The sequence below is a fragment of the Theileria equi genome, chromosome 3 (genome assembly GCF_000342415.1).
Source record: "Theileria equi strain WA chromosome 3, complete sequence".
In the NCBI taxonomy this organism is placed as follows: Eukaryota; Apicomplexa; class Aconoidasida; order Piroplasmida; family Theileriidae; genus Theileria; species Theileria equi.
In genome coordinates this window covers 1,196,994-1,214,723 of record NC_021367.1, presented here as the reverse complement: position 1 = coordinate 1,214,723, position 17,730 = coordinate 1,196,994, and the positions used below count along the sequence as shown (strand labels likewise).

General features: G+C 40.7%; 11 protein-coding genes across 11 annotated transcripts, besides 1 other annotated feature; 3 read left to right on the top strand and 8 right to left on the bottom strand.

Annotated features, from left to right (window-relative positions):
- Nucleotides 1–4: 4 nt before the first annotated feature.
- Nucleotides 5–1,127, bottom strand: BEWA_005920 (SNARE domain-containing protein; the record flags this gene model as incomplete). The annotated part of the gene is made up of 6 exons (XM_004830793.1): nucleotides 5–34; nucleotides 69–221; nucleotides 255–332; nucleotides 367–455; nucleotides 506–925; nucleotides 989–1,127. The coding sequence occupies 6 exons, from the start codon at nucleotides 1,125–1,127 to the stop codon at nucleotides 5–7; spliced, it is 909 nt and encodes a 302-aa protein (XP_004830850.1).
- A 43-nt stretch (nucleotides 1,128–1,170) lies between these two features.
- On the bottom strand, nucleotides 1,171–1,992 carry BEWA_005910 (60S ribosomal protein L13, putative). The gene is made up of 4 exons (XM_004830792.1): nucleotides 1,933–1,992; nucleotides 1,717–1,855; nucleotides 1,400–1,677; nucleotides 1,171–1,363 (listed from the first exon to the last, which is right to left on the bottom strand). Exons 1-4 carry the CDS (start codon nucleotides 1,942–1,944, stop codon nucleotides 1,187–1,189), a joined length of 606 nt encoding a protein of 201 aa, XP_004830849.1. The 5' UTR covers nucleotides 1,945–1,992; the 3' UTR covers nucleotides 1,171–1,186.
- Nucleotides 1,957–1,984: a sequence feature (AT_rich).
- Nucleotides 1,993–2,447: 455 nt separating the features above from the next.
- BEWA_005900 (phosphatidylinositol 4-kinase family protein) lies at nucleotides 2,448–5,762 on the top strand (the record flags this gene model as incomplete). Its single annotated transcript, XM_004830791.1, has 4 exons — nucleotides 2,448–4,573; nucleotides 4,607–5,249; nucleotides 5,282–5,592; nucleotides 5,627–5,762. The coding sequence occupies 4 exons, from the start codon at nucleotides 2,448–2,450 to the stop codon at nucleotides 5,760–5,762; spliced, it is 3,216 nt and encodes a 1,071-aa protein (XP_004830848.1).
- Nucleotides 5,763–5,885: 123 nt separating this feature from the next.
- BEWA_005890 (hypothetical protein) lies at nucleotides 5,886–6,595 on the top strand (the record flags this gene model as incomplete). Its single annotated transcript, XM_004830790.1, has 2 exons — nucleotides 5,886–5,892; nucleotides 5,982–6,595. 2 exons carry the CDS (start codon nucleotides 5,886–5,888, stop codon nucleotides 6,593–6,595), a joined length of 621 nt encoding a protein of 206 aa, XP_004830847.1.
- A 251-nt stretch (nucleotides 6,596–6,846) lies between these two features.
- BEWA_005880 (hypothetical protein) lies at nucleotides 6,847–8,127 on the bottom strand (the record flags this gene model as incomplete). The annotated part of the gene is made up of 1 exon (XM_004830789.1): nucleotides 6,847–8,127. One exon carries the CDS (start codon nucleotides 8,125–8,127, stop codon nucleotides 6,847–6,849), a length of 1,281 nt encoding a protein of 426 aa, XP_004830846.1.
- A 564-nt stretch (nucleotides 8,128–8,691) lies between these two features.
- BEWA_005870 (hypothetical protein) lies at nucleotides 8,692–10,017 on the bottom strand (the record flags this gene model as incomplete). The annotated part of the gene is made up of 1 exon (XM_004830788.1): nucleotides 8,692–10,017. One exon carries the CDS (start codon nucleotides 10,015–10,017, stop codon nucleotides 8,692–8,694), a length of 1,326 nt encoding a protein of 441 aa, XP_004830845.1.
- Nucleotides 10,018–11,001: 984 nt separating this feature from the next.
- BEWA_005860 (hypothetical protein) lies at nucleotides 11,002–12,093 on the bottom strand (the record flags this gene model as incomplete). The annotated part of the gene is made up of 1 exon (XM_004830787.1): nucleotides 11,002–12,093. One exon carries the CDS (start codon nucleotides 12,091–12,093, stop codon nucleotides 11,002–11,004), a length of 1,092 nt encoding a protein of 363 aa, XP_004830844.1.
- Nucleotides 12,094–12,861: 768 nt separating this feature from the next.
- Nucleotides 12,862–14,893, bottom strand: BEWA_005850 (arginyl-tRNA synthetase, putative; the record flags this gene model as incomplete). Its single annotated transcript, XM_004830786.1, has 9 exons — nucleotides 12,862–12,906; nucleotides 12,942–13,068; nucleotides 13,102–13,420; nucleotides 13,460–14,171; nucleotides 14,207–14,396; nucleotides 14,431–14,524; nucleotides 14,559–14,690; nucleotides 14,723–14,852; nucleotides 14,888–14,893. The coding sequence occupies 9 exons, from the start codon at nucleotides 14,891–14,893 to the stop codon at nucleotides 12,862–12,864; spliced, it is 1,755 nt and encodes a 584-aa protein (XP_004830843.1).
- Nucleotides 14,894–15,039: 146 nt separating this feature from the next.
- On the bottom strand, nucleotides 15,040–15,614 carry BEWA_005840 (hypothetical protein; the record flags this gene model as incomplete). Its single annotated transcript, XM_004830785.1, has 2 exons — nucleotides 15,040–15,330; nucleotides 15,369–15,614. The coding sequence occupies 2 exons, from the start codon at nucleotides 15,612–15,614 to the stop codon at nucleotides 15,040–15,042; spliced, it is 537 nt and encodes a 178-aa protein (XP_004830842.1).
- A 190-nt stretch (nucleotides 15,615–15,804) lies between these two features.
- On the top strand, nucleotides 15,805–16,723 carry BEWA_005830 (50S ribosomal protein L14, putative; the record flags this gene model as incomplete). Its single annotated transcript, XM_004830784.1, has 2 exons — nucleotides 15,805–16,319; nucleotides 16,363–16,723. 2 exons carry the CDS (start codon nucleotides 15,805–15,807, stop codon nucleotides 16,721–16,723), a joined length of 876 nt encoding a protein of 291 aa, XP_004830841.1.
- A 21-nt stretch (nucleotides 16,724–16,744) lies between these two features.
- BEWA_005820 (vacuolar ATP synthetase subunit, putative) lies at nucleotides 16,745–17,624 on the bottom strand. The gene is made up of 5 exons (XM_004830783.1): nucleotides 17,511–17,624; nucleotides 17,299–17,368; nucleotides 17,105–17,263; nucleotides 16,991–17,070; nucleotides 16,745–16,956 (listed from the first exon to the last, which is right to left on the bottom strand). The coding sequence occupies exons 2-5, from the start codon at nucleotides 17,366–17,368 to the stop codon at nucleotides 16,762–16,764; spliced, it is 504 nt and encodes a 167-aa protein (XP_004830840.1). The 5' UTR covers nucleotides 17,511–17,624; the 3' UTR covers nucleotides 16,745–16,761.
- Between the last annotated feature and the right edge of the window lie 106 nt (nucleotides 17,625–17,730).

The following is a 17,730-nucleotide window of genomic DNA, read 5'->3' as shown; positions in this document are numbered from 1 at the left end:
ACAGTCACGCGAATTTTATAATTATTAAAACCAGCTACATGTCCATATACTCAATCAATAAAACAAACCTGAACAAATATAACACAAACCAAATTTCGAACAGTACGCAATGCCCTCTTTGGGTTACCACGATCATATCGTCTCTTTAACTCATTTGCAAAGTTTCGAGAATTATCAGCAAACTTTTGCACATTATAATCAATCTGATCAAGCATCGATCCCTGGAACAGTGCATAATGTACAAAATTACAAACCTGCTCCACAATCATTGTGGAAAGTTGTGAATACATTTCCTTCAAATCTTGCACAGTAGATGAAATTTGTTGAAGGCGCTAAATATTAATGCGGCTCTAGAACTAAACATACTCTTGTTCGATCCGCAATGCTAAAGTGATTAATCTGTACTGAATCCTGGACTAGGTCATCACCAAGAGCGATTGTGGTAGCAGCAGCAACTCTGCCATCAGAGGCATGAGCCTATGGTCTAAATCAATAAAGATGACACGTACCGTAACATGTGATGTAGAGGATTGAGAATCAGACTGTAGCGAGTCATAAAAGTTCTTTTGCATCTTCCTAAAGGAGCTAGAGAGGGGGATCAACTCACTAGCAATCTTTCGTTTAACGTTCTTTCGCAAGTTATCCTCCACGTAATCCTCAACATCCACATCAATCATATTCATATTCCTCTCAATCTTCTTAAATATGCTTGAAATCTCGTTAGAAAGAGCTCCAATTTTGTCATAACTACTCTTACCCCTCTTTCCAAACACACTCAACAAATTCATGTTCTGTGCCTTTTCCAACTCCTTTACCTTGCTCTTGACGTTGAGAAGCATATAGTTGCATTCCTCTGCCATCTCCAGCCAATCTGGAGGTAGGCTGATTGAAACCACTCCATCATTGGAAGTCGTTGGTTCATTTTCTGCTGTATACTCATTAAAATGATATATCTAAGCGCATATACTGAAATTGTGTGTACACATACCGTCAAAAGGCGCTTGTTGCCTCAATAGGGGAGAGTCTGGGCTTCCCACGTCAAACCTGTGCACCTTTTGCTTCTCATTGAGCAGCAAATTATTGTAAATGTGAGTAATGTTGCGATGGATTATCAAAGCCTTTGACATGTCGGCTGAGACAGTATATATATATAGTGACTAACAACAACACGAAAGCACCACGCAGTTTAAAGCGAAAGTTGTGTCAAAACAGCCTTAGATTCGGCTGACAAACTAGAGAATGCCTTGGAGGCAGCCTTGAGTTCCTTAGCCTTCAACTCGCACTTTGCCTTGAAATGCTCATGGGAGCGCTCCTTCCTGCGATCCTCAAGCTTCTTGACCAAACCGTCGTAGTTCCAGCCAACCTAAATGGTGAATGTGAAAATAGGAATACAACAAACCTTGGTGAGAACATCACCGAGACGGCAGAAGCGCCTGCCTGGCTTGAGCTTCAAGAAGCGCAAGGCAGTTGGTACGACCTGCTTCTTGACCTTGTCATATGGAGATGGTACACCTTCAAATGTCTTTAAATTTGCCAAGGCAGCAGCGCCCCTCTTTGTCTTGTGTGGAATCATTCCCCTAACAACCCTAGCGAACATCTTGGAGGGGCTGCGAAGATGGAAAGGACCATGACGTGGGTTTGTGTTTGTTCTCAATCTTAAAAATCTTTGGTACTTGACTGTTCAGGCGTGTATTGGTCGGAGAGATGGGCACTTACGTTTGTTTCTGTAGAGAGAGCCGCTTACGTTGATTTCTTCGCATCTAACGCATACGACCTTCTGGCCACTCAAAAGTTCTTTAGCTACGATCGAGGCCAAGCGGCCCATAAGGTGGCCCTTGCAGTCAACGACGACAGTCTGTAAAAACATGTGGATGGACGCAGATTTGTAGACAGGCCACGGGATCCCCGGATGATCAGCGGCTTGAAACGTACCTTCTTAAACATTTTGTTGTATCCTATTAAAATTTATATACAAAATTAATTTCCTGTGCCTTAAACACCTGGCGGCCCATTCCCACAAGCTACCCCATCCGTAACGTCGAGGCGAGTAGCTCAACTTTTACTCGGCAACCTGCCCTTGAACCACCAATTCTCACGTCACATTTGCTAATTATCTCAGTGCTTCCGGGTTTGCCAGATTTATCCGAAAACTACCGGAGTAGGAGCCTCTGTCTACCTAAAAGAGGACCAGTTGCACAAATCCGTTTCCCTATCCCTCCGTTCCTCACGACAGCATCTATACTTGTCGGATAGTAGATTTTGTCCGGTTTCTGGGTGCTTGACCTGAGGAGGCCAACACCGCCAAAATACCCTTTCCGGTCCACGTGGAACATTAAAGCATTCACTATTATTATATATCTGGATTCCTTGTTAGCCATTCCAATGGACTTTGGTCCACGCCCGGCAGTTCTCCTCACCGCCGACTACACATCAGTCCAAGTAAACTCATGTGTTCAGCTGATGCGGTCGCCTTGTACCTGAATTACCGCAAAAGTCTACTAGATAAACGCCTGTCAAGGATAAATGGATCCGTCGCTCAAACTTACAGTTACAGTCACATATCAATTGTTGATACAGGGCCTCCAAAGGTAGACCTAAACACAAGTTCCACCTTCAAGGATCCTGTTCGTCTAAAGTTAAAGGATTTAGAACACATATTAGACAAAGATGTCTGCCTATATGTAGATGCGATTGCCAAGTACTTGATAAACTGCTCGCTCCATTCTGGCTTCGTGTTAGTCAGTAAGAAGCGCAATGTGCAGATCTATAAGAACATATTCGGACATCTTAAGGGGAAGGAGTTTAATCGGAGGTTAAAGTTTGGCTACTCTCTCAAATTCTCCCGGAAAACATGGGCATGGAGAGTGAGGAAGGTTGTATTCTCAAAGTCTAGAACATCTGTAAAAAGGTACATTTACAAACTCATAAACTGTTTTTTGTATATTAAGGAATGTATTTGGGGCGTAAAGTTTAATCAAAGATGCCTCAAATACCTCTTAAATCAAATACCAAGATGCAAAAATACACACGGCTCCTGGGAAAACGTAAGGATTTTTAAATGCAGTAAAGAAATTTATACACTCTTATCAAGCTCTTATTTGGTATCAAATGTATTATTTGCGGATAATGATCTTTTCCGCAATGTTATGGCCTCTGAGATCCATCTATGGCGTTCATTTGATCCAGAGTATGTAAAGGAAATAGCAACATCACTATTGCTTCTAAATATTTTGGATGTGAACAAAAATGGTAAATCCAGGATCGATGAGTTTAAAACGATGCTTAATAGGAGCTTTAATGAGTGTCTATATCGCAATGTTATTGCCGGAAACACCGGATGTGTAAAGTATGTAAGGCAATTTTATGCAGTTATGAATATGGATGTGCCACTAAACCCAGAATATCATTTATATCGGTGTTTTCCGTACAACCTAACATTAGAAAATTTACCACTTGAAGAAAGGATTCAAGACGTAATATTTATTGCAAAATCTCTTCTCCACAAAAAGACGAAAAGTAATGTTTGGAGAGTTGTTCAGATGCTGTCTCGCTACTTTTCACAAGGCTCCCTAAAGTTTGGCTACTTGGAATGTTGCTATCCATACACTTGTGTAAAATGTACCGGTATTTTTACGTCAATTTACTGCGGGCTCTTTGACCTTTTAGTATTGCTGAGAAGCATTGAATTTTATTCTAGCCATTTACTTCTTGCCAGGATGCTGATAAAGTACGAAATACAAAGGATAAGGGCCGGATTTTGGAGGGATGAGGCATGTCTCAACAAGCCTAACGAGTTACCTAAATCAAGGTTTGAACCGTTTATAAACAAAAGCCACATAGATTATGGATGGAAACTACAAGAAGTAATTCGTGAAAAATGTCTACTTAAATGCCTAAGCCACAAGGATAGTGTTGCAATAAGACAACGGAGCATAACACATTATAAAAAATGCCCGGTGTATCTACGATTGCTATCAGCCATCTATCATCATATTAGTATGGTAGATGTTACTTATGCAATTGAAAAGCTTGTAGATTCTAGTGGACCAGTTATATTAGAGCATCTGGGAGATCACTCATACCGTACTAGGGATAATCTAGGAATTTTCACAAATGATTTGAATATAAAGGGTCCAGTGGCTTTAATAGCAAATATTTACATGGGTAAAATGAATCTTTCCAGATCCCTTTCTTCTCTCATTATTAAAGGTGAATTAAATATAATAGAAAGAACACAAGCTTGTCTTTCATTATCCAGAAATTTAAATTTGGTAGATTTCACACTTCCCCAAATAGTTCAATCTGTAGCTATAGACCCAGGAAACAGGGTGTTAAATTTGCTAAATACGGCCCTGACGAACGAAAACGTGAGCGATATGATTTACTATTATCTGGCATGTCTGGTTCACTCCACAAATCCATACGTAACGAAAAAGGCTGCCACTATATTGGTACGTTACATCTGTATGAAGATTATTAATAAACAGAGTTATATATTTAACAAACTTCCAAAGGATTCCAAGGTTATTCATAGGGAACAAATTTTATTCCATGGAAAATTGCTCAGCTTAAGGTAAGCCAATTTTCTGCCTAATAATTTATCTAGTCGTGCGCTCTGTGATGTTCCAGTCAAAAAGAGGTCGGAGGAGTTGTCCAAACATATTAAAATTTTATCTGATTATATAAAGAATGGATTAGACTTGCACCTCTTTAAAGACTCGTACAAATCAGATGTAACTGATCGCTCAGTAGCTGGTATAAATGAGGATTCTGTAAAACTCCTAAAGTCAGCTACACGTTCTCCATTTGTCTTATCTTTCAAAACAAAAACTGGAAAGGAAATTAGCTACATTTACAAAATGAGGGATGATTTAAGACAAGACAATTTGGTGGTTCAACTCAAGTCATTCATGCTAAAGGTGTTTGCAGAGCATAATCTAGACATTTTCTTGCAACCGTTTCTCATACTACCATACTCTAGCGTTTTGCACCAAATGTTTTCAAATCCTTTGGAAAATGAAAACATTTCTCCGGAGTTATCAAAGAATTTACCGTTGGAGGTTGGCGGCATTGTTGGATTAATACCAGGCACTGTTAGTAGACATCAAATTGGGAAGGACAATTTCACCTCCCTTGTGCACTTTTTTGTACATACGTTTGGAGACCGAAACTCACCAAAGTTCTCAAGGGCCATTGAAAATTTTATCAAATCCCTAGCAGGGTATTCACTATTGTGCTTCCTTCTTCAGGTTTGTCCAGTATTTACCTTACCCCCTTCTAGGTCAAAGATAGACACAATGGAAACTTGCTACTCTCGGACAAGGGGCACATAATCCACATTGACTTTGGATTCATATTAGGAACATCTCCAGCAGCCGATGTAGCATTTGAACAAGCTCCATTTAAGCTTACCAAAGAAATGATCGATTTACTTGGAGGCACAAATTCCAGGAATTTCAAGATATTTGCTAATCTCTTGGTTAATGGATATCTGGCAATTAGAGCACATGCAAATGTACTCCTCACACTCGTCGAACTAATGCAGCATTCTACGATCGCCTGCTTCAGGAACACAACCCTCATTAAACTCAAGTAAGCTATTAATGTCATCCATGAAAATATTTAGGAAGAGGTTAAAGCTCCAAAGCACACCTCAGGAAGCCAAAGACTTTATCATTCGAAAAATATATGCAGCGCTACATAGCAAAACCACAATTTTATACGATGTAGTTCAAGGCTATCAACAAGGAATTAAACGTTGATGCCTGATTAAGATTTAAACATTTACCTCTTTTAGATTACTACTCATCCATACTGACCATCCTGCTCACACCAGTTGAGAGATGGTATACTAGAATGAGGATTATAGTAGTACTGTGGACGGTATGTCTGGTAAGGCTATGCAGTGCAGGATGCTGGTCTTGGAGGAGATGTCACAGATGGTGAAGCACTGGATATCTCAAAGCCTAATCCATCCATAGTAGATGTAAAAGAGGAAACTAACGATGGAATTAAGTGGAAAGTCTTTACTCCCAAGAAGGGTGTAAAAATTACCTCGTTCACAGAAGGAAGAGTGGAAATAGCAAAGACAAGCACTAGGCTTAAATGTCTGAAAATCCCGTTGGATTCACAAACTCCCCTCGTGTATGTAGTACATGGAGGCTGTGGTGGAAATTTAAAGTGCTTTGAGAAGGTAGGCGGGCAATGGAAGGAGATTGGTTATAGTGAGTTTGACAGGAAAGTAGATGCGATCAAGAAGAATGTAGTGAGACCAAATGAAGAGGTAGTAAGGGTAGGGAGTACTTTTGGTAATCTAAAAGGTTCCAAAGAGCCTTCTCAAGAATCTCCTACCCCTACTACTTCCACCGCAGTTCCTCCCAGTGATGAGTTTTCAGAAGCTCAAATGGTTAAACAAGGTGGTACTACTCTTGACCTCGAAAATACTCAAAGTCCGGAAAATTTGTTTGAGAAAGCTAGTGCAGCTGGATACTGGCAAAAACTCACACAAGGAGACTTTTTAAAGAAGCTTTCTGGAATGAGAAAGTCTGGATCATCATCTCCTAATCCTTCTTCAGATTCTACTACTCCATCTTAATAGTGGCTTACAGATACTCCCTATGGATATAATGCAGTATACTCTCCCTATCTACCAGTAGACAGTCCCTCTAAACTACTCTCTTGTTGGTATACTGGAATGGTAGACTTGTAGTTTGTTCGAGATGCTCCTTTAGAGTCTATGCATACTCAATATGGTACTGATTATTCCCAATATCCACAGTAGTACTCCATTATAGCAACTACTCAGTATAGACTCTCTAGTCTCCCTACTGGAGAGTCCATAGACTCCTAAATTTGTCTAACCCAAGGATCGCCTTTATAGCGATTATAAAGTTTCCATCCTGCAAAAAATGTTGCGGCACTTCCTGCAAGGGTACCTGAAGAGACATATCCAGCTAATGCGGGGCCGGTAGTAAGAATACTAACAAAAGGTTCCTTTTTAGCTTCAGGAGCAGCAGGAGAAGGTTGAGTTTCAGAAGTAGGAGTAGCTTGTAGAAGAATCTTGGTCTCTGACTCTGTATCAGGAACCTGGTCAGATAAGTCAGCAGCGGGGACTTCCTCACGTTGAACTCCATTCTGTCCAAGATGTGCGGGATCAAGAGTTCTAGTACATTTTTCCAAGCTCTCACAATTAAGTTTCCTTAGAGTTTTTGCAAGTTCTTTAAAATTTTTGTCATCCTTACAGTCTTTAATGTTCTCTGGATCAGGTACACCATCCAGTTCAGGAGCCTTCGTCCATGTATCATTATTCCCCCTTTTGAGCCACTTATTAACCTTAGGGTCTCCATTGCTTTCGACATGTATGAGTACTGGTTTCCTTTGGCAGTAGAAAACGTAAACTGAATCTACGTCAGAGATAGGAAATTGTGATCCATCTAAAGTTATATTCTTTCTATCATCAGAACCAGCATTGAGGTAGTACTTAATACCAGAAACTTCAGTCCCATTGTCAATGTGATGTTTGACGTAGGGAATTTGAGAGGCAACTTTATTGCCAGTAACGGAGACCTTTCCTGTTCTAGTACCTTTATGCTTGTCACAACAATATGGTTGTCCATGCTGATGAGTCTGAGAATGAGACTCTGTGAGATTTAAAGTGACCAATTTGTGATATTCACAATTAAGATATTCGAGTTTCTGTTCAAGATCCTTACCGATGAGCGGACTATTTTGAGGGTCTCCACCAGATGAAGTCCAGCTAGTGGCACTTCCCTTAGTTTCATGGTACTTATAAGTACCATGTTTGTCCCTAATTTCTATGAGGAGAGGCTGATTGTGACTTTTATCTCCGAAATAATACCATACTGATAAAGACTTTATAGGTTCATCCGGTTTTATGTCTAAAATTGTAGTATGTCCATACTTAACCTCCTTAACATTAAAAGGTCCTCCAGATGTCTCATTAGCTGAAGTATGTTTGAGCTTCACGAATCCAGAACCTTGAGGACTCTCTTCCTTAGTCAGCTTAACTTGGTTAGATCCTCCAGAAGTATATGTATCAGGTCCTTGTCCACCTCCATTGGTACTCCTCTGTATGTTAATGGTAACAGTAGGCAGAGGGTTAGTCATTCTGGGCTACAGCCTACAAGGGTCAAGTCGTTGATTTCCCAGGTACTCGTTCATCTTCCATTAAGCATTGCCATTTTAGATAGTATTCCATCCATTAAATCACGTCTCTGCATACTTTCCACAGCTCACCGTCAGAGAGAGTATCCACAGAATCTTCAGTAGTACAGTATGGATGATCTACTGAAGTATAAAGAGTCCATGAGAGAGTATCTAGTGGAGATGTCATACTGTATAGGCTCCCTCCAGTCGCCATGGTCGTTATACTCCATAAAAGTCCTAAAAGGAGTCTCCTAAAGAACCTCTTACTAACTAAGCTGCCCTAGGTTGGTGACTAAGACTCCAAAACCCATAACGTGAAGTAGGCCAAGAATCTCTATCCTTATCAGACAACTGACAAACACTATGAGCATAACTCTTTAGCATTGGAGGTCTCCTCAGTAGTAGTCCTCACAGTCCAGTAGTCTTGCCAGACTCTCCACTAGACTTCTTAATGCATGGACGAGTGGCTAAGGATGGGTGAGCAGTCTAGTAGCCCATTAAACATGACAAATTCCAGGGCATCCATTAAAATTCCTCATCTGCATAGACGATAAGTAAGGCCTCTGATTTACCCAAAACCTTGCATCTAACATTCTTGGTAAAAGAGGACTTAACACTCTTGCAGGCCACCTTCATTCCATTCCATGTCCAAAACCAGATGGACTTAAAGAAGCCATAGTCTTTAGTAGGCCATTTACTCCGATCATGCTCATACTTGGAATAGGTCTTAAGATAGCCGTCTCCGGTAAAAGCCAATATGATCATTAAACCTTGAGATGTAAACGCATTAACAGCCGAAATAGTACCTCCGTATGCACCACCTCCAGCATATGAAACTGCCTTGAGAAATTCCTCACAAAACTTTAATGTCACAGTAATGATTCCAACTTTTAAACCACTACTCTTTATAGAACTAGCTAGTCTACTACCAGGGTAATGAAGTGTGCACAAACACAAGATCATAGCGGTGATGTGTGGAATTGCCAGAATCCAAATATAATTCCACGCAGCCGTATTACCATTCTTCCATTCAGTATTTGGACCTTTTGTGTTGAGGCATAAAATAGCAATAACGATACCTGGAACGGCGCTAGCGAATAAGACAACGAGATCGATGTTGTACCCAGTGCCAACATCAGTCAACTTATAAGGGGCAATGGCAGGATAAAAAGCATAGATACCACCCATTCCAACCACTCCCATTAGAATTGGAGAGACAGCACCAGGACCAGGAGAACCACTACCACTACTACCATCAGCTTGACCAATAGCCCACACTATGGCAGATACTGCAGATATCAATATTGCAATGATAAGCTGCCAAAATATGATCCAGTAGCTGACATTTGAAAAGTTATACCTCTCAGCCAACTTAGTGAAGATATAGTAGTAAATGCAAACTTGAATACCAGAAACAGGAATTCCTACATTGAAGAAGGAAGCATGGTCACTTCCCACATTCATTACACAAGCCACGTTAAGTCCATAAACAAATGAACTGAAGACGATAGCCCAGTAGTAAAAGGTGAGATTACCCAACGAGCCTCCAGATGTAAATGCAAAGAGGAGTAGGATGAATGAACAGCACAGTGCTATGTTAGTAAATATGGCAAACCACTTAAAAGAATTCTTAAGGCTGGGTGCAAATGAGAGACTGGTCATAATAGCCATTCCAGTAAACGTTGCAAGTTCCATAGGATTATGGACCATGTTAATGAACGAACTGGCATGTTGTTGAGGAATTTTAAATCTATCAAGTGCAAACTTTGCTCCAGTTAAAGCCACACGGAGAGACTGCAACAGAGTCAGCCCTGCCATAAACATGGCGCCTTTCTGAGTGGAGTCTCCCATCAGTCATCTTGTGATCTTACCTGTCGTTCACACCATTATATACCATATCATTGGCCATAAGTTGAAGATACCCTTCCATTCTCTACTGGGGACTCTAATGCTCCAGTATTCCTCACCATTTCAAGATGCATGTTTTCGAGTAGTTCACATCCTTAAGGTTTCATAGACGGAGTGTAGAGTTGCTGGAATTAGTAAGTGATGTTATGAGAATGCAATAGTGAGGAAGAATAATGAATGGAGGTGATGCTGAAATGAATTGCCCTGAATAGTAGGTTATGCTTCCTCTGGTAGCACCGGCTGTTTATGTGTTCCATAGGCATGGTCGATACTATGTAGAGAGAGTAGGCGATCATCTAATATCCCATTATTGACCACCATAATGGACAGTCACTGTACATATAACACTCTTACCATTCCATTACATCCATAATTCCATTCTAGTAGTACACCTCTGCTGTCTATGGTCCCTTAGAGGCACCCTTCCTCAAATAGTTCCTCCTAATACCTCATTTCTAGCTACTATACATTAAATCACTAACAATCCATATTGCGACCATTATGATGAATGGATAAACTGCATTGATGACCCGGTGAGTATTCCTATGAAGGAATAAACTGAGGGAGAAGAGCCATGGGGAGGTCCTACACATTCTTCTTCCCCTTCCTCCGCACACTTTTCCCATTCTTCCTGAATGCAATGAAGTCATTCTTTACTAGTGTCAATAACATACCTAAGACGTATGGATGTGTATGGTAGAAATTATGGTCTCTATGGACCACGGACAACCGTCTGGATTCTTTCGACGGTACTATAAATTGCTGCATTGTGAGTTTATACAACTTTTGTGTATTTTTGTGTGATGCTTTTAACTATAATATTCTCCTTCTGGAAAGTCTTACTCCATGAATCAAATCATCAGCCAGAGAGAATAAGGAAGAGTCTGGAGAAGAAAGGTCAAGAGTGGTTCCTAGTCGTGTAACGACTTATTTAGGTGCAACATTACGGAGTTTCTTCTGGGCGAGCACTGCTGAGTCCTCTTTAACACTAGAGGGAACTTGTAATGGTCTCTCTCCATTCATCTCTGAAAAGTGTCCATTTAGCCACTTCTCCAGCAGTGGTACCAAAATAGGGACAATCTGAATGGCAACCATATGATGTCCACATCCCTTCCATTCTACGAGTTTCGCAACCTTACTTTCCTTGAGTTTCTTATTAACCATCTTCCTTGGACCCTTTACATCACAGTGGTTATCATTGCTGATATGGACAAATAATGTTGGTAAATCTTTGGGATAAAACTTGGTTCTTTTCCCCTCCATAACCTTTCTGCATGCACTAAAAGGGATCATGCGCGCACGTCTAGTGAATGTATTACTATAGTAGAGCATATCAGTATGATAATCGGCAAATCTTTCAAAATGGAGAGCAATGTCATATGGATATTGGTATGGGCTCTTTGATTTTGGATCCATCCAGGCGATACCCTCTTCAAATGGCCTTGCTATCTTCTTGTACCATCTATCCAAATATGGATCAACATTAAGCATGGTAGAAAGACCAATTAGACCATCTACAAATTTAGCTTTTGGATTCTTTATCTCCTTGTAAAACTTTTGCACAGCTCTTATCGCCATATTTCCTCCCAGTGAATAACCCATGAGTATGATCTTTCTATTCGTCTCATGACTAGCTATTGCCGTGGTATCATCCCAGGCCTGAGAAGTATCTCCAAATTTATCTCTTTTCACTATACTCACAAACTGAAGTAAATCATAAATGTAATCATTGTAGCTACTGACATGACATCTGCTTTCAGTCTTTGCCTCGGAGAAACCATGTGATTGATGGTCATAACTATAGACATTGTAACCGAGCCTGTTAAGAGCCTCTATGATTGTGCACTTGTACCGAGACCTGTGAAGAATGTCTAGCGGATTCATTCCTTCCAGGGTCTTGTACTCAAAGTAAGATCTGTAGCGTTCTGCATTGGATACCTTTTTGACAGTTACTGGTTCATCAAAAACACTGCAGTAGGGAAATATCTCGAAGCCATAACGTTCATAGTTCCAGTCCATGTTAAATGTGAGAAAAATCACTTGTAAATCCTCCACGAACACAACGTCTAATGAGAGAAGGAAGACTGCTCTGACAGCTGAATGAGCATATAAATATAAAAATAACAAAGAATGTAAAATAGTTTGACTCTTAAATACTGTCAACGTGGCAGAACAAATGTGTTTAAAACATGCGTTTTAAAATTAAAGACATAATGCGTTTGAACGTGTTTAATACAGTCTTCTGTAACATTTGACATAGAAGTATTATAAGCAGTATCCTCAGTCTTTGATTTTTCTCAACTCGATGTTCTTATTCCTCTCTAGTTCTTGTTGTAGTGTTGGCAAAATTTCATTTGTCAAGTAGACAACTTAGTTGCCAATGATACGTATAGGATATATGCTTATCTGCGTCCTGGTTTCCTATATTATATCACCGTCTTTGAGTGCTGTGGTGATAGTGTCTATGATCTCAGGTCTGATGTCTAACTTGAGTTTACCCATGTAACACCCATTACCATATTTTGCTTGGAATTGCAGAGTTGTGGTTATTGTGTGCCCATCTGTCCATAATTTGCAATATATTTCTTAAACCTCAGACATCGCTCACAAGTTTGCCGTGGATAGATTCATATTGTTCGATTTGTTATACATTAAAGTGGATAGTAAGCAATCATGCCCTAGTTATAAGAAAAATCTTCTAGCATGTAATTTAAATATTGACAAATTTACTATTATAGTACCGAACAAGTTATTCCCATTGCTATGGTAGGGGAATGCAAAATGCCACTAAATACGCTCAAGTGGCTTTATTCCAATGAGATTGAAGCAAGTCTATAGATACATTTTATGTAATGTTAAACTGGTACCTTCATAATCATCCTTGTGCAGTGGCACAGAATGAGCCTGGAGTTTTGCTCACTGTCTCCGACGACTTTACATTGTGTATAAAAGGCAGAAAATTGACAGCTAATGTCATAAAGATACTCGGTTAGCCTATAAATATAATATTGTGGAGAAAATCCAAACCTGTTGACGGCTAGGTCTTTCAAAATTGTGTCTAGAACGGCCGGGAACTTTAGGATACACTTTGCGAGTGCAATTTCAGTTGTGTGGCTAACAGACAGTGCACTAATGTCCAATTCCTCAAAGTTAATTCCAGATTTTCTGAAAATCGCACAAATACGCGCGTATGCGTACAGTAAATATACGGCAGTATTTCCCCTTGGGTCAAGCATGGAGTCGAATGAGAACTTGTAATTGCTCAAAATGGAGCGATTAAGATCATAATACTTTACTGCACCGTATCCTAGCGTTTCAGATACACCCTTTAGATCAGATTGAGCGTCTGTGTAACATGAACTAGAGAGAGGGAAATATAACATACCTAAATCATCCTCTGTTTGGTTTTGAAGTCTCTTTTCTAGTTCAGCGCTAGCCCTTTCAACAGCTACATCAAGTAAGTCAACGAGTTTTACTGTTTCTCCGGAGCGTGTCTTGAACTTTTCTCCAAAGTCATTGAGGATCATTCCAAAACCAACGTGATCGAGTCTTACCCTCTTATTTTCATGATCAGCCCAGCCAGCATCTCTTGCTGCCTTGAAAATCTTTGCGAAATGTTCAGCTTGTCCAACATCGGTGACATAGATGACCCAGTCACATTTAAGTTCCTGAATCCTATAGCGAATGCATGCCATATCAGTAGTGTCATATCCATAACCACCATCACTCTTGACAAGCATAAGAGGGGCAGGACTGACATCGGTGAATACGACAATAGCACCCTGAGAATCCTCAGCTATACCCTTCTCTTTGAGTTCCTTTACAACGTCAGGTATAAAGTCATTATAGAATGATTCACCGTACACTTCGAATTTGATGTCAAGTCGTTTGTATATTTCGTTGAATGCCTCCATACTTAGGTCACAGATGACCTTCCAGACCATTCGGGAATCCTTGTCTCCAGATTGTAGTTTAACAACGCGGCTACGACTCTTTTTTTTGAACTCTTCATCAGTGTCCATTCTGAGCTTTGCTTCCTTGTAAAACTTTGTCAAATCGCTGATGCTCGGCATTGATGTCAAAAAGTCAGGGTATTTCTACGAGTGGTATAATTGCTGGCCAATGGACATACCTCATACATGTACTCGATGAGCATTCCAAACTGGGTTCCCCAATCACCAAGATGGTTAATTCTAAAGACCTCGTATCCATGAAACTCCAATATGCGAGCTATGGAGTCTCCTATGATGGTCGAACGTAAATGTCCAACGTGCATCTCCTTGGCTATGTTTGGAGAAGAAAAGTCGATGCCAACCTTAACTCTGCGAAAATATAAAGTTGGATCATGTCACCTACCCATTCAAGAGTTTTGATGGCTTGACTCCATTGATGGCCAAACTTTTAATTTCCTCCTCAATCCATTCCTTGGAAAATACAAAGGTTAGGAACCCTAATGAGAATGTTGCTGAGTAAGCGAGGCGTACCTTGAGGGGAGACGTTTACTGAGGAGAAGGCAGTTTTTTCAATGTTCTCCTTGACAAGCTCTGCGAGTTCCTTTGGACTTCCTACGGTGAGAGAGTCTTTGGCCAGCTTGAACAACGATAGAGCATCATTCCCTATTCACTATTACTCCTTGTGTGAAACTTACACTGGTAGTCGCCAAATTTTGGCTTGGCCACTGATACGTTGGGATGTTTGGCAAACTCCTGGACGATTTCAGCGGTTGAGCACTTTGCTATTGCTGAAGAAAGCAAGTCGCGCACATAATTTTGGATAATCTGCGGTGTTTATGGCGTTTAATGGGAAAACCTACTCTCATTTTGCAATATCGTGTAAAATGAATAATCTATGCCACGTATGGTACATTTACAGGTAAATTATAGCATCCATATGACACAAACCGCGCAGTTGTGTTATAAAGGCTTTAATAAGCGATTACTTGGACGAGCTCCGCCCTCAGCGATGTCAAGAGGCCTTATGGGGAATTAAATTCGTTTTTCCGGACTCCACTTTATCTTCCATGGCTTTATCGGCTATGTGACTTTTGCTCTTGGAATCATCTGCCTTGTTCTCCTCGCCGAGCTTCTTGTGTAGTTTCTTCATCGCCAAATTTAGTGTTTTGGGATACTTGGGGGTCTTTAGCTTCGTCGTCTCGTGGAATGGCATGTAGATTGGAGCCTTGTTGAGCGCCCACGTCGAAAGGTGTCTTTCATTCTCGTAGCGATGCTCGTACAGCTCCTCTTCCAGCTCCTTGACCTGAGACATTTGGTGTGTATGAGAGCTTCTAGACAAACCTTGTGGTTGATCTCCTGTTTTATGGTAAAGAGCAGCGAGTTCATCTCACTAGGAGATATGCGAAACCTCTTTGACGGCATAATTTTGACTGCGATATGCGGTGTGCTCTCTTGTGGAGTCATTCCGTGAAAAAAGTTGTACATTCCCTGCATAGCCAGGGGACTAAACGTGTTTCCAGCATTGTTATTGATACAAATGACAATGCGTATGGTCAAAATGGCCACTATACTGATCGTAGCGTACATTCTCTATCTGATGTCGTCGTTTTCCGCTGTGTTTAATGTTACCAAGTTCTCCACCTTGGTTTTATGCAAACATTTTACTCTTACTCTAAAAATAGCGCAATGTGTGCCATTTATTTGGAGTAAATGGCCTCCACATCGCCATGGCGGGCCCAGGGGGAGGCGAGGGCTTCCCTCGGGTTAGTGCACTTTTATGGATGACAAGCGGCTAGCCGGTCGGTTAAAGAGCATAAATTTGACGAAATCACAGTTGCCGTACAAGAAATATCAAAAGGTCGTCCCAAAGGAGCTGAGAATTGGACGATTATCGAATACTTGGCACGTGAATACCCCGGATTATACGCTAAATCAAAGCCATTCTCAGTGGAATAGAAAGTTGAGCCACTGGAGGAAGCAAATATACCTCTGGAATGACGTTTCTGAGGCCGACTGTGAACTGCTCTCCAAGGCTACGAGAAATGGCGACTATAAAGAGTTTCTCTCAATATGCAACTCAATAGTAAAGCCAGCATTAGACCAAGATTTGTATAAAAAGTTGTTGAATATCGGCAGCGATACCGGAGCACCCAGCTTGCATCCAGTGATTTTCAAGCCTGAATGGTTCAACGGATCAATTACACATAACGGATTCGTTACAATTGATGAAAAGCAATTTGTGAATACCGCCATCGAGATTTCCAAGGGGTATAGCGGAGAATTTAAGGAAAAGTTTATGGATTTTGTCTGCACATATACCAAAAATGTTCCTCAGCCAAGTGCTTCAGGGACTCCAGAGGATGTCAATCCTAAAGTGCGGAGACACTAGCGGAATTATAAAGGGATGTATAATAGGTTTGGGCAGGAACCGTCACGGTACGGGTAAAATTGGCGATCGCATTAAAATTTCAATTAGAGACAAGACTTCGGCTTGTAACGTTCAGATAAAGACTCCTCGTGGCATTATCATTCGTAGACGAAAGGAGACTTGCCGTAAGGATGGCATGGTATTCAAGTTTGACGAAAATGCCTTCGCGGTGATTATAAACAATAAGCTCCATGGTTCTAGAATAAAGGGTCCAGTCTTGATGGAGACAAAGCATGCCTGCAAGAATTTGGCGTCACACATTTTTTAATTCTTCACATTTCATGTATATACAATAGCAAGAAATTTTTATCCCTCCAAGTACGACGAGCAGAGTGCATCCTTTGGTACTTGCATGACAATGACGAGACCGATAATGAGACCGTAAAGTGCGAGTGTTTCGGCAAAGACGAGTGTGAGAATCATACCGACAAAAAGACGTGTCTGCTGTGCGTTGGCACGTACACCAGCATCACCAACGATACCAATTGAAAGTCCAGCAGCCTGAAAATGCTATAAGGAATTGAATTATACTTACCAGACCACTGAGGCCCACAATTAAACCAGCTGAGAGGTGAGAGTAGCCAGCGAAGGCGGAATACTTGTCAGGGGCACCAACTGTAAACAATGTGCATTTATAGGATAAACAAACAGCTGGTGCAAATGATAATTGAAATAATGAGCCCGTAGATACCCAGGACACCAGCCATAATAACTGGTACGATCGATTTCATCACTAAATCTGGGCGCATAACACCCATACTGCTAACACCTACACCGCTTCTTGCAGTACCATAGGCAGCGCCAAGGTCTAAGTGTTCATGATTACAAGAGTCAAAAACTAACTTGAGAATACCATGGCACATACCATGCCCATGAGGCCAAAAAAGGCGGAATGCGGATCACACTTAATCATCTGTAATGTGTTGAATGGGTGTCCAACTCCCTGAGTTAACAGGTATACATTATGAATTTTTCAAGAGTATAAAAACGCTTCCGGTAAAAATATAGTGATAGAAACGTTTATTTGCATAAACTACGACTATAACGCAAGTTACCTTGTCAAATATCCCTAAAACTGAGGCGTAATGATTATGTGTAACATAAGTGTACAAATAAAAGGGTGTATAATATTATACAATCTATAAAAATCACACTAGTACACAAATTTTGACTAGTTAAAGCACTGAAAGTTTCTACCATCGCTTGTCGGGCATAGAATACCACATTGGCCACTTACAGCCAAAAATGGCACACATTTTGGCACATAATATACAT

Coding starts and splice junctions, on each gene's coding strand:
- BEWA_005910 (XM_004830792.1), bottom strand. Junction 1,678..1,716: donor CTCTCTCTACAGAAACAAAC/GTAAGTGCCCAT, acceptor ACGCCTGAACAG/TCAAGTACCAAAGATTTTTA. Junction 1,364..1,399: donor TCGGTGATGTTCTCACCAAG/GTTTGTTGTATT, acceptor TTCACCATTTAG/GTTGGCTGGAACTACGACGG.
- BEWA_005820 (XM_004830783.1), bottom strand. CDS start 17,368: ATGATTAAGTGTGATCCGCATTCCGCCTTTTTTGGCCTCATGGGCATG. Junction 17,264..17,298: donor ATGTGCCATGGTATTCTCAA/GTTAGTTTTTGA, acceptor ATGAACACTTAG/ACCTTGGCGCTGCCTATGGT. Junction 17,071..17,104: donor AATTATCATTTGCACCAGCT/GTTTGTTTATCC, acceptor CATTGTTTACAG/TTGGTGCCCCTGACAAGTAT.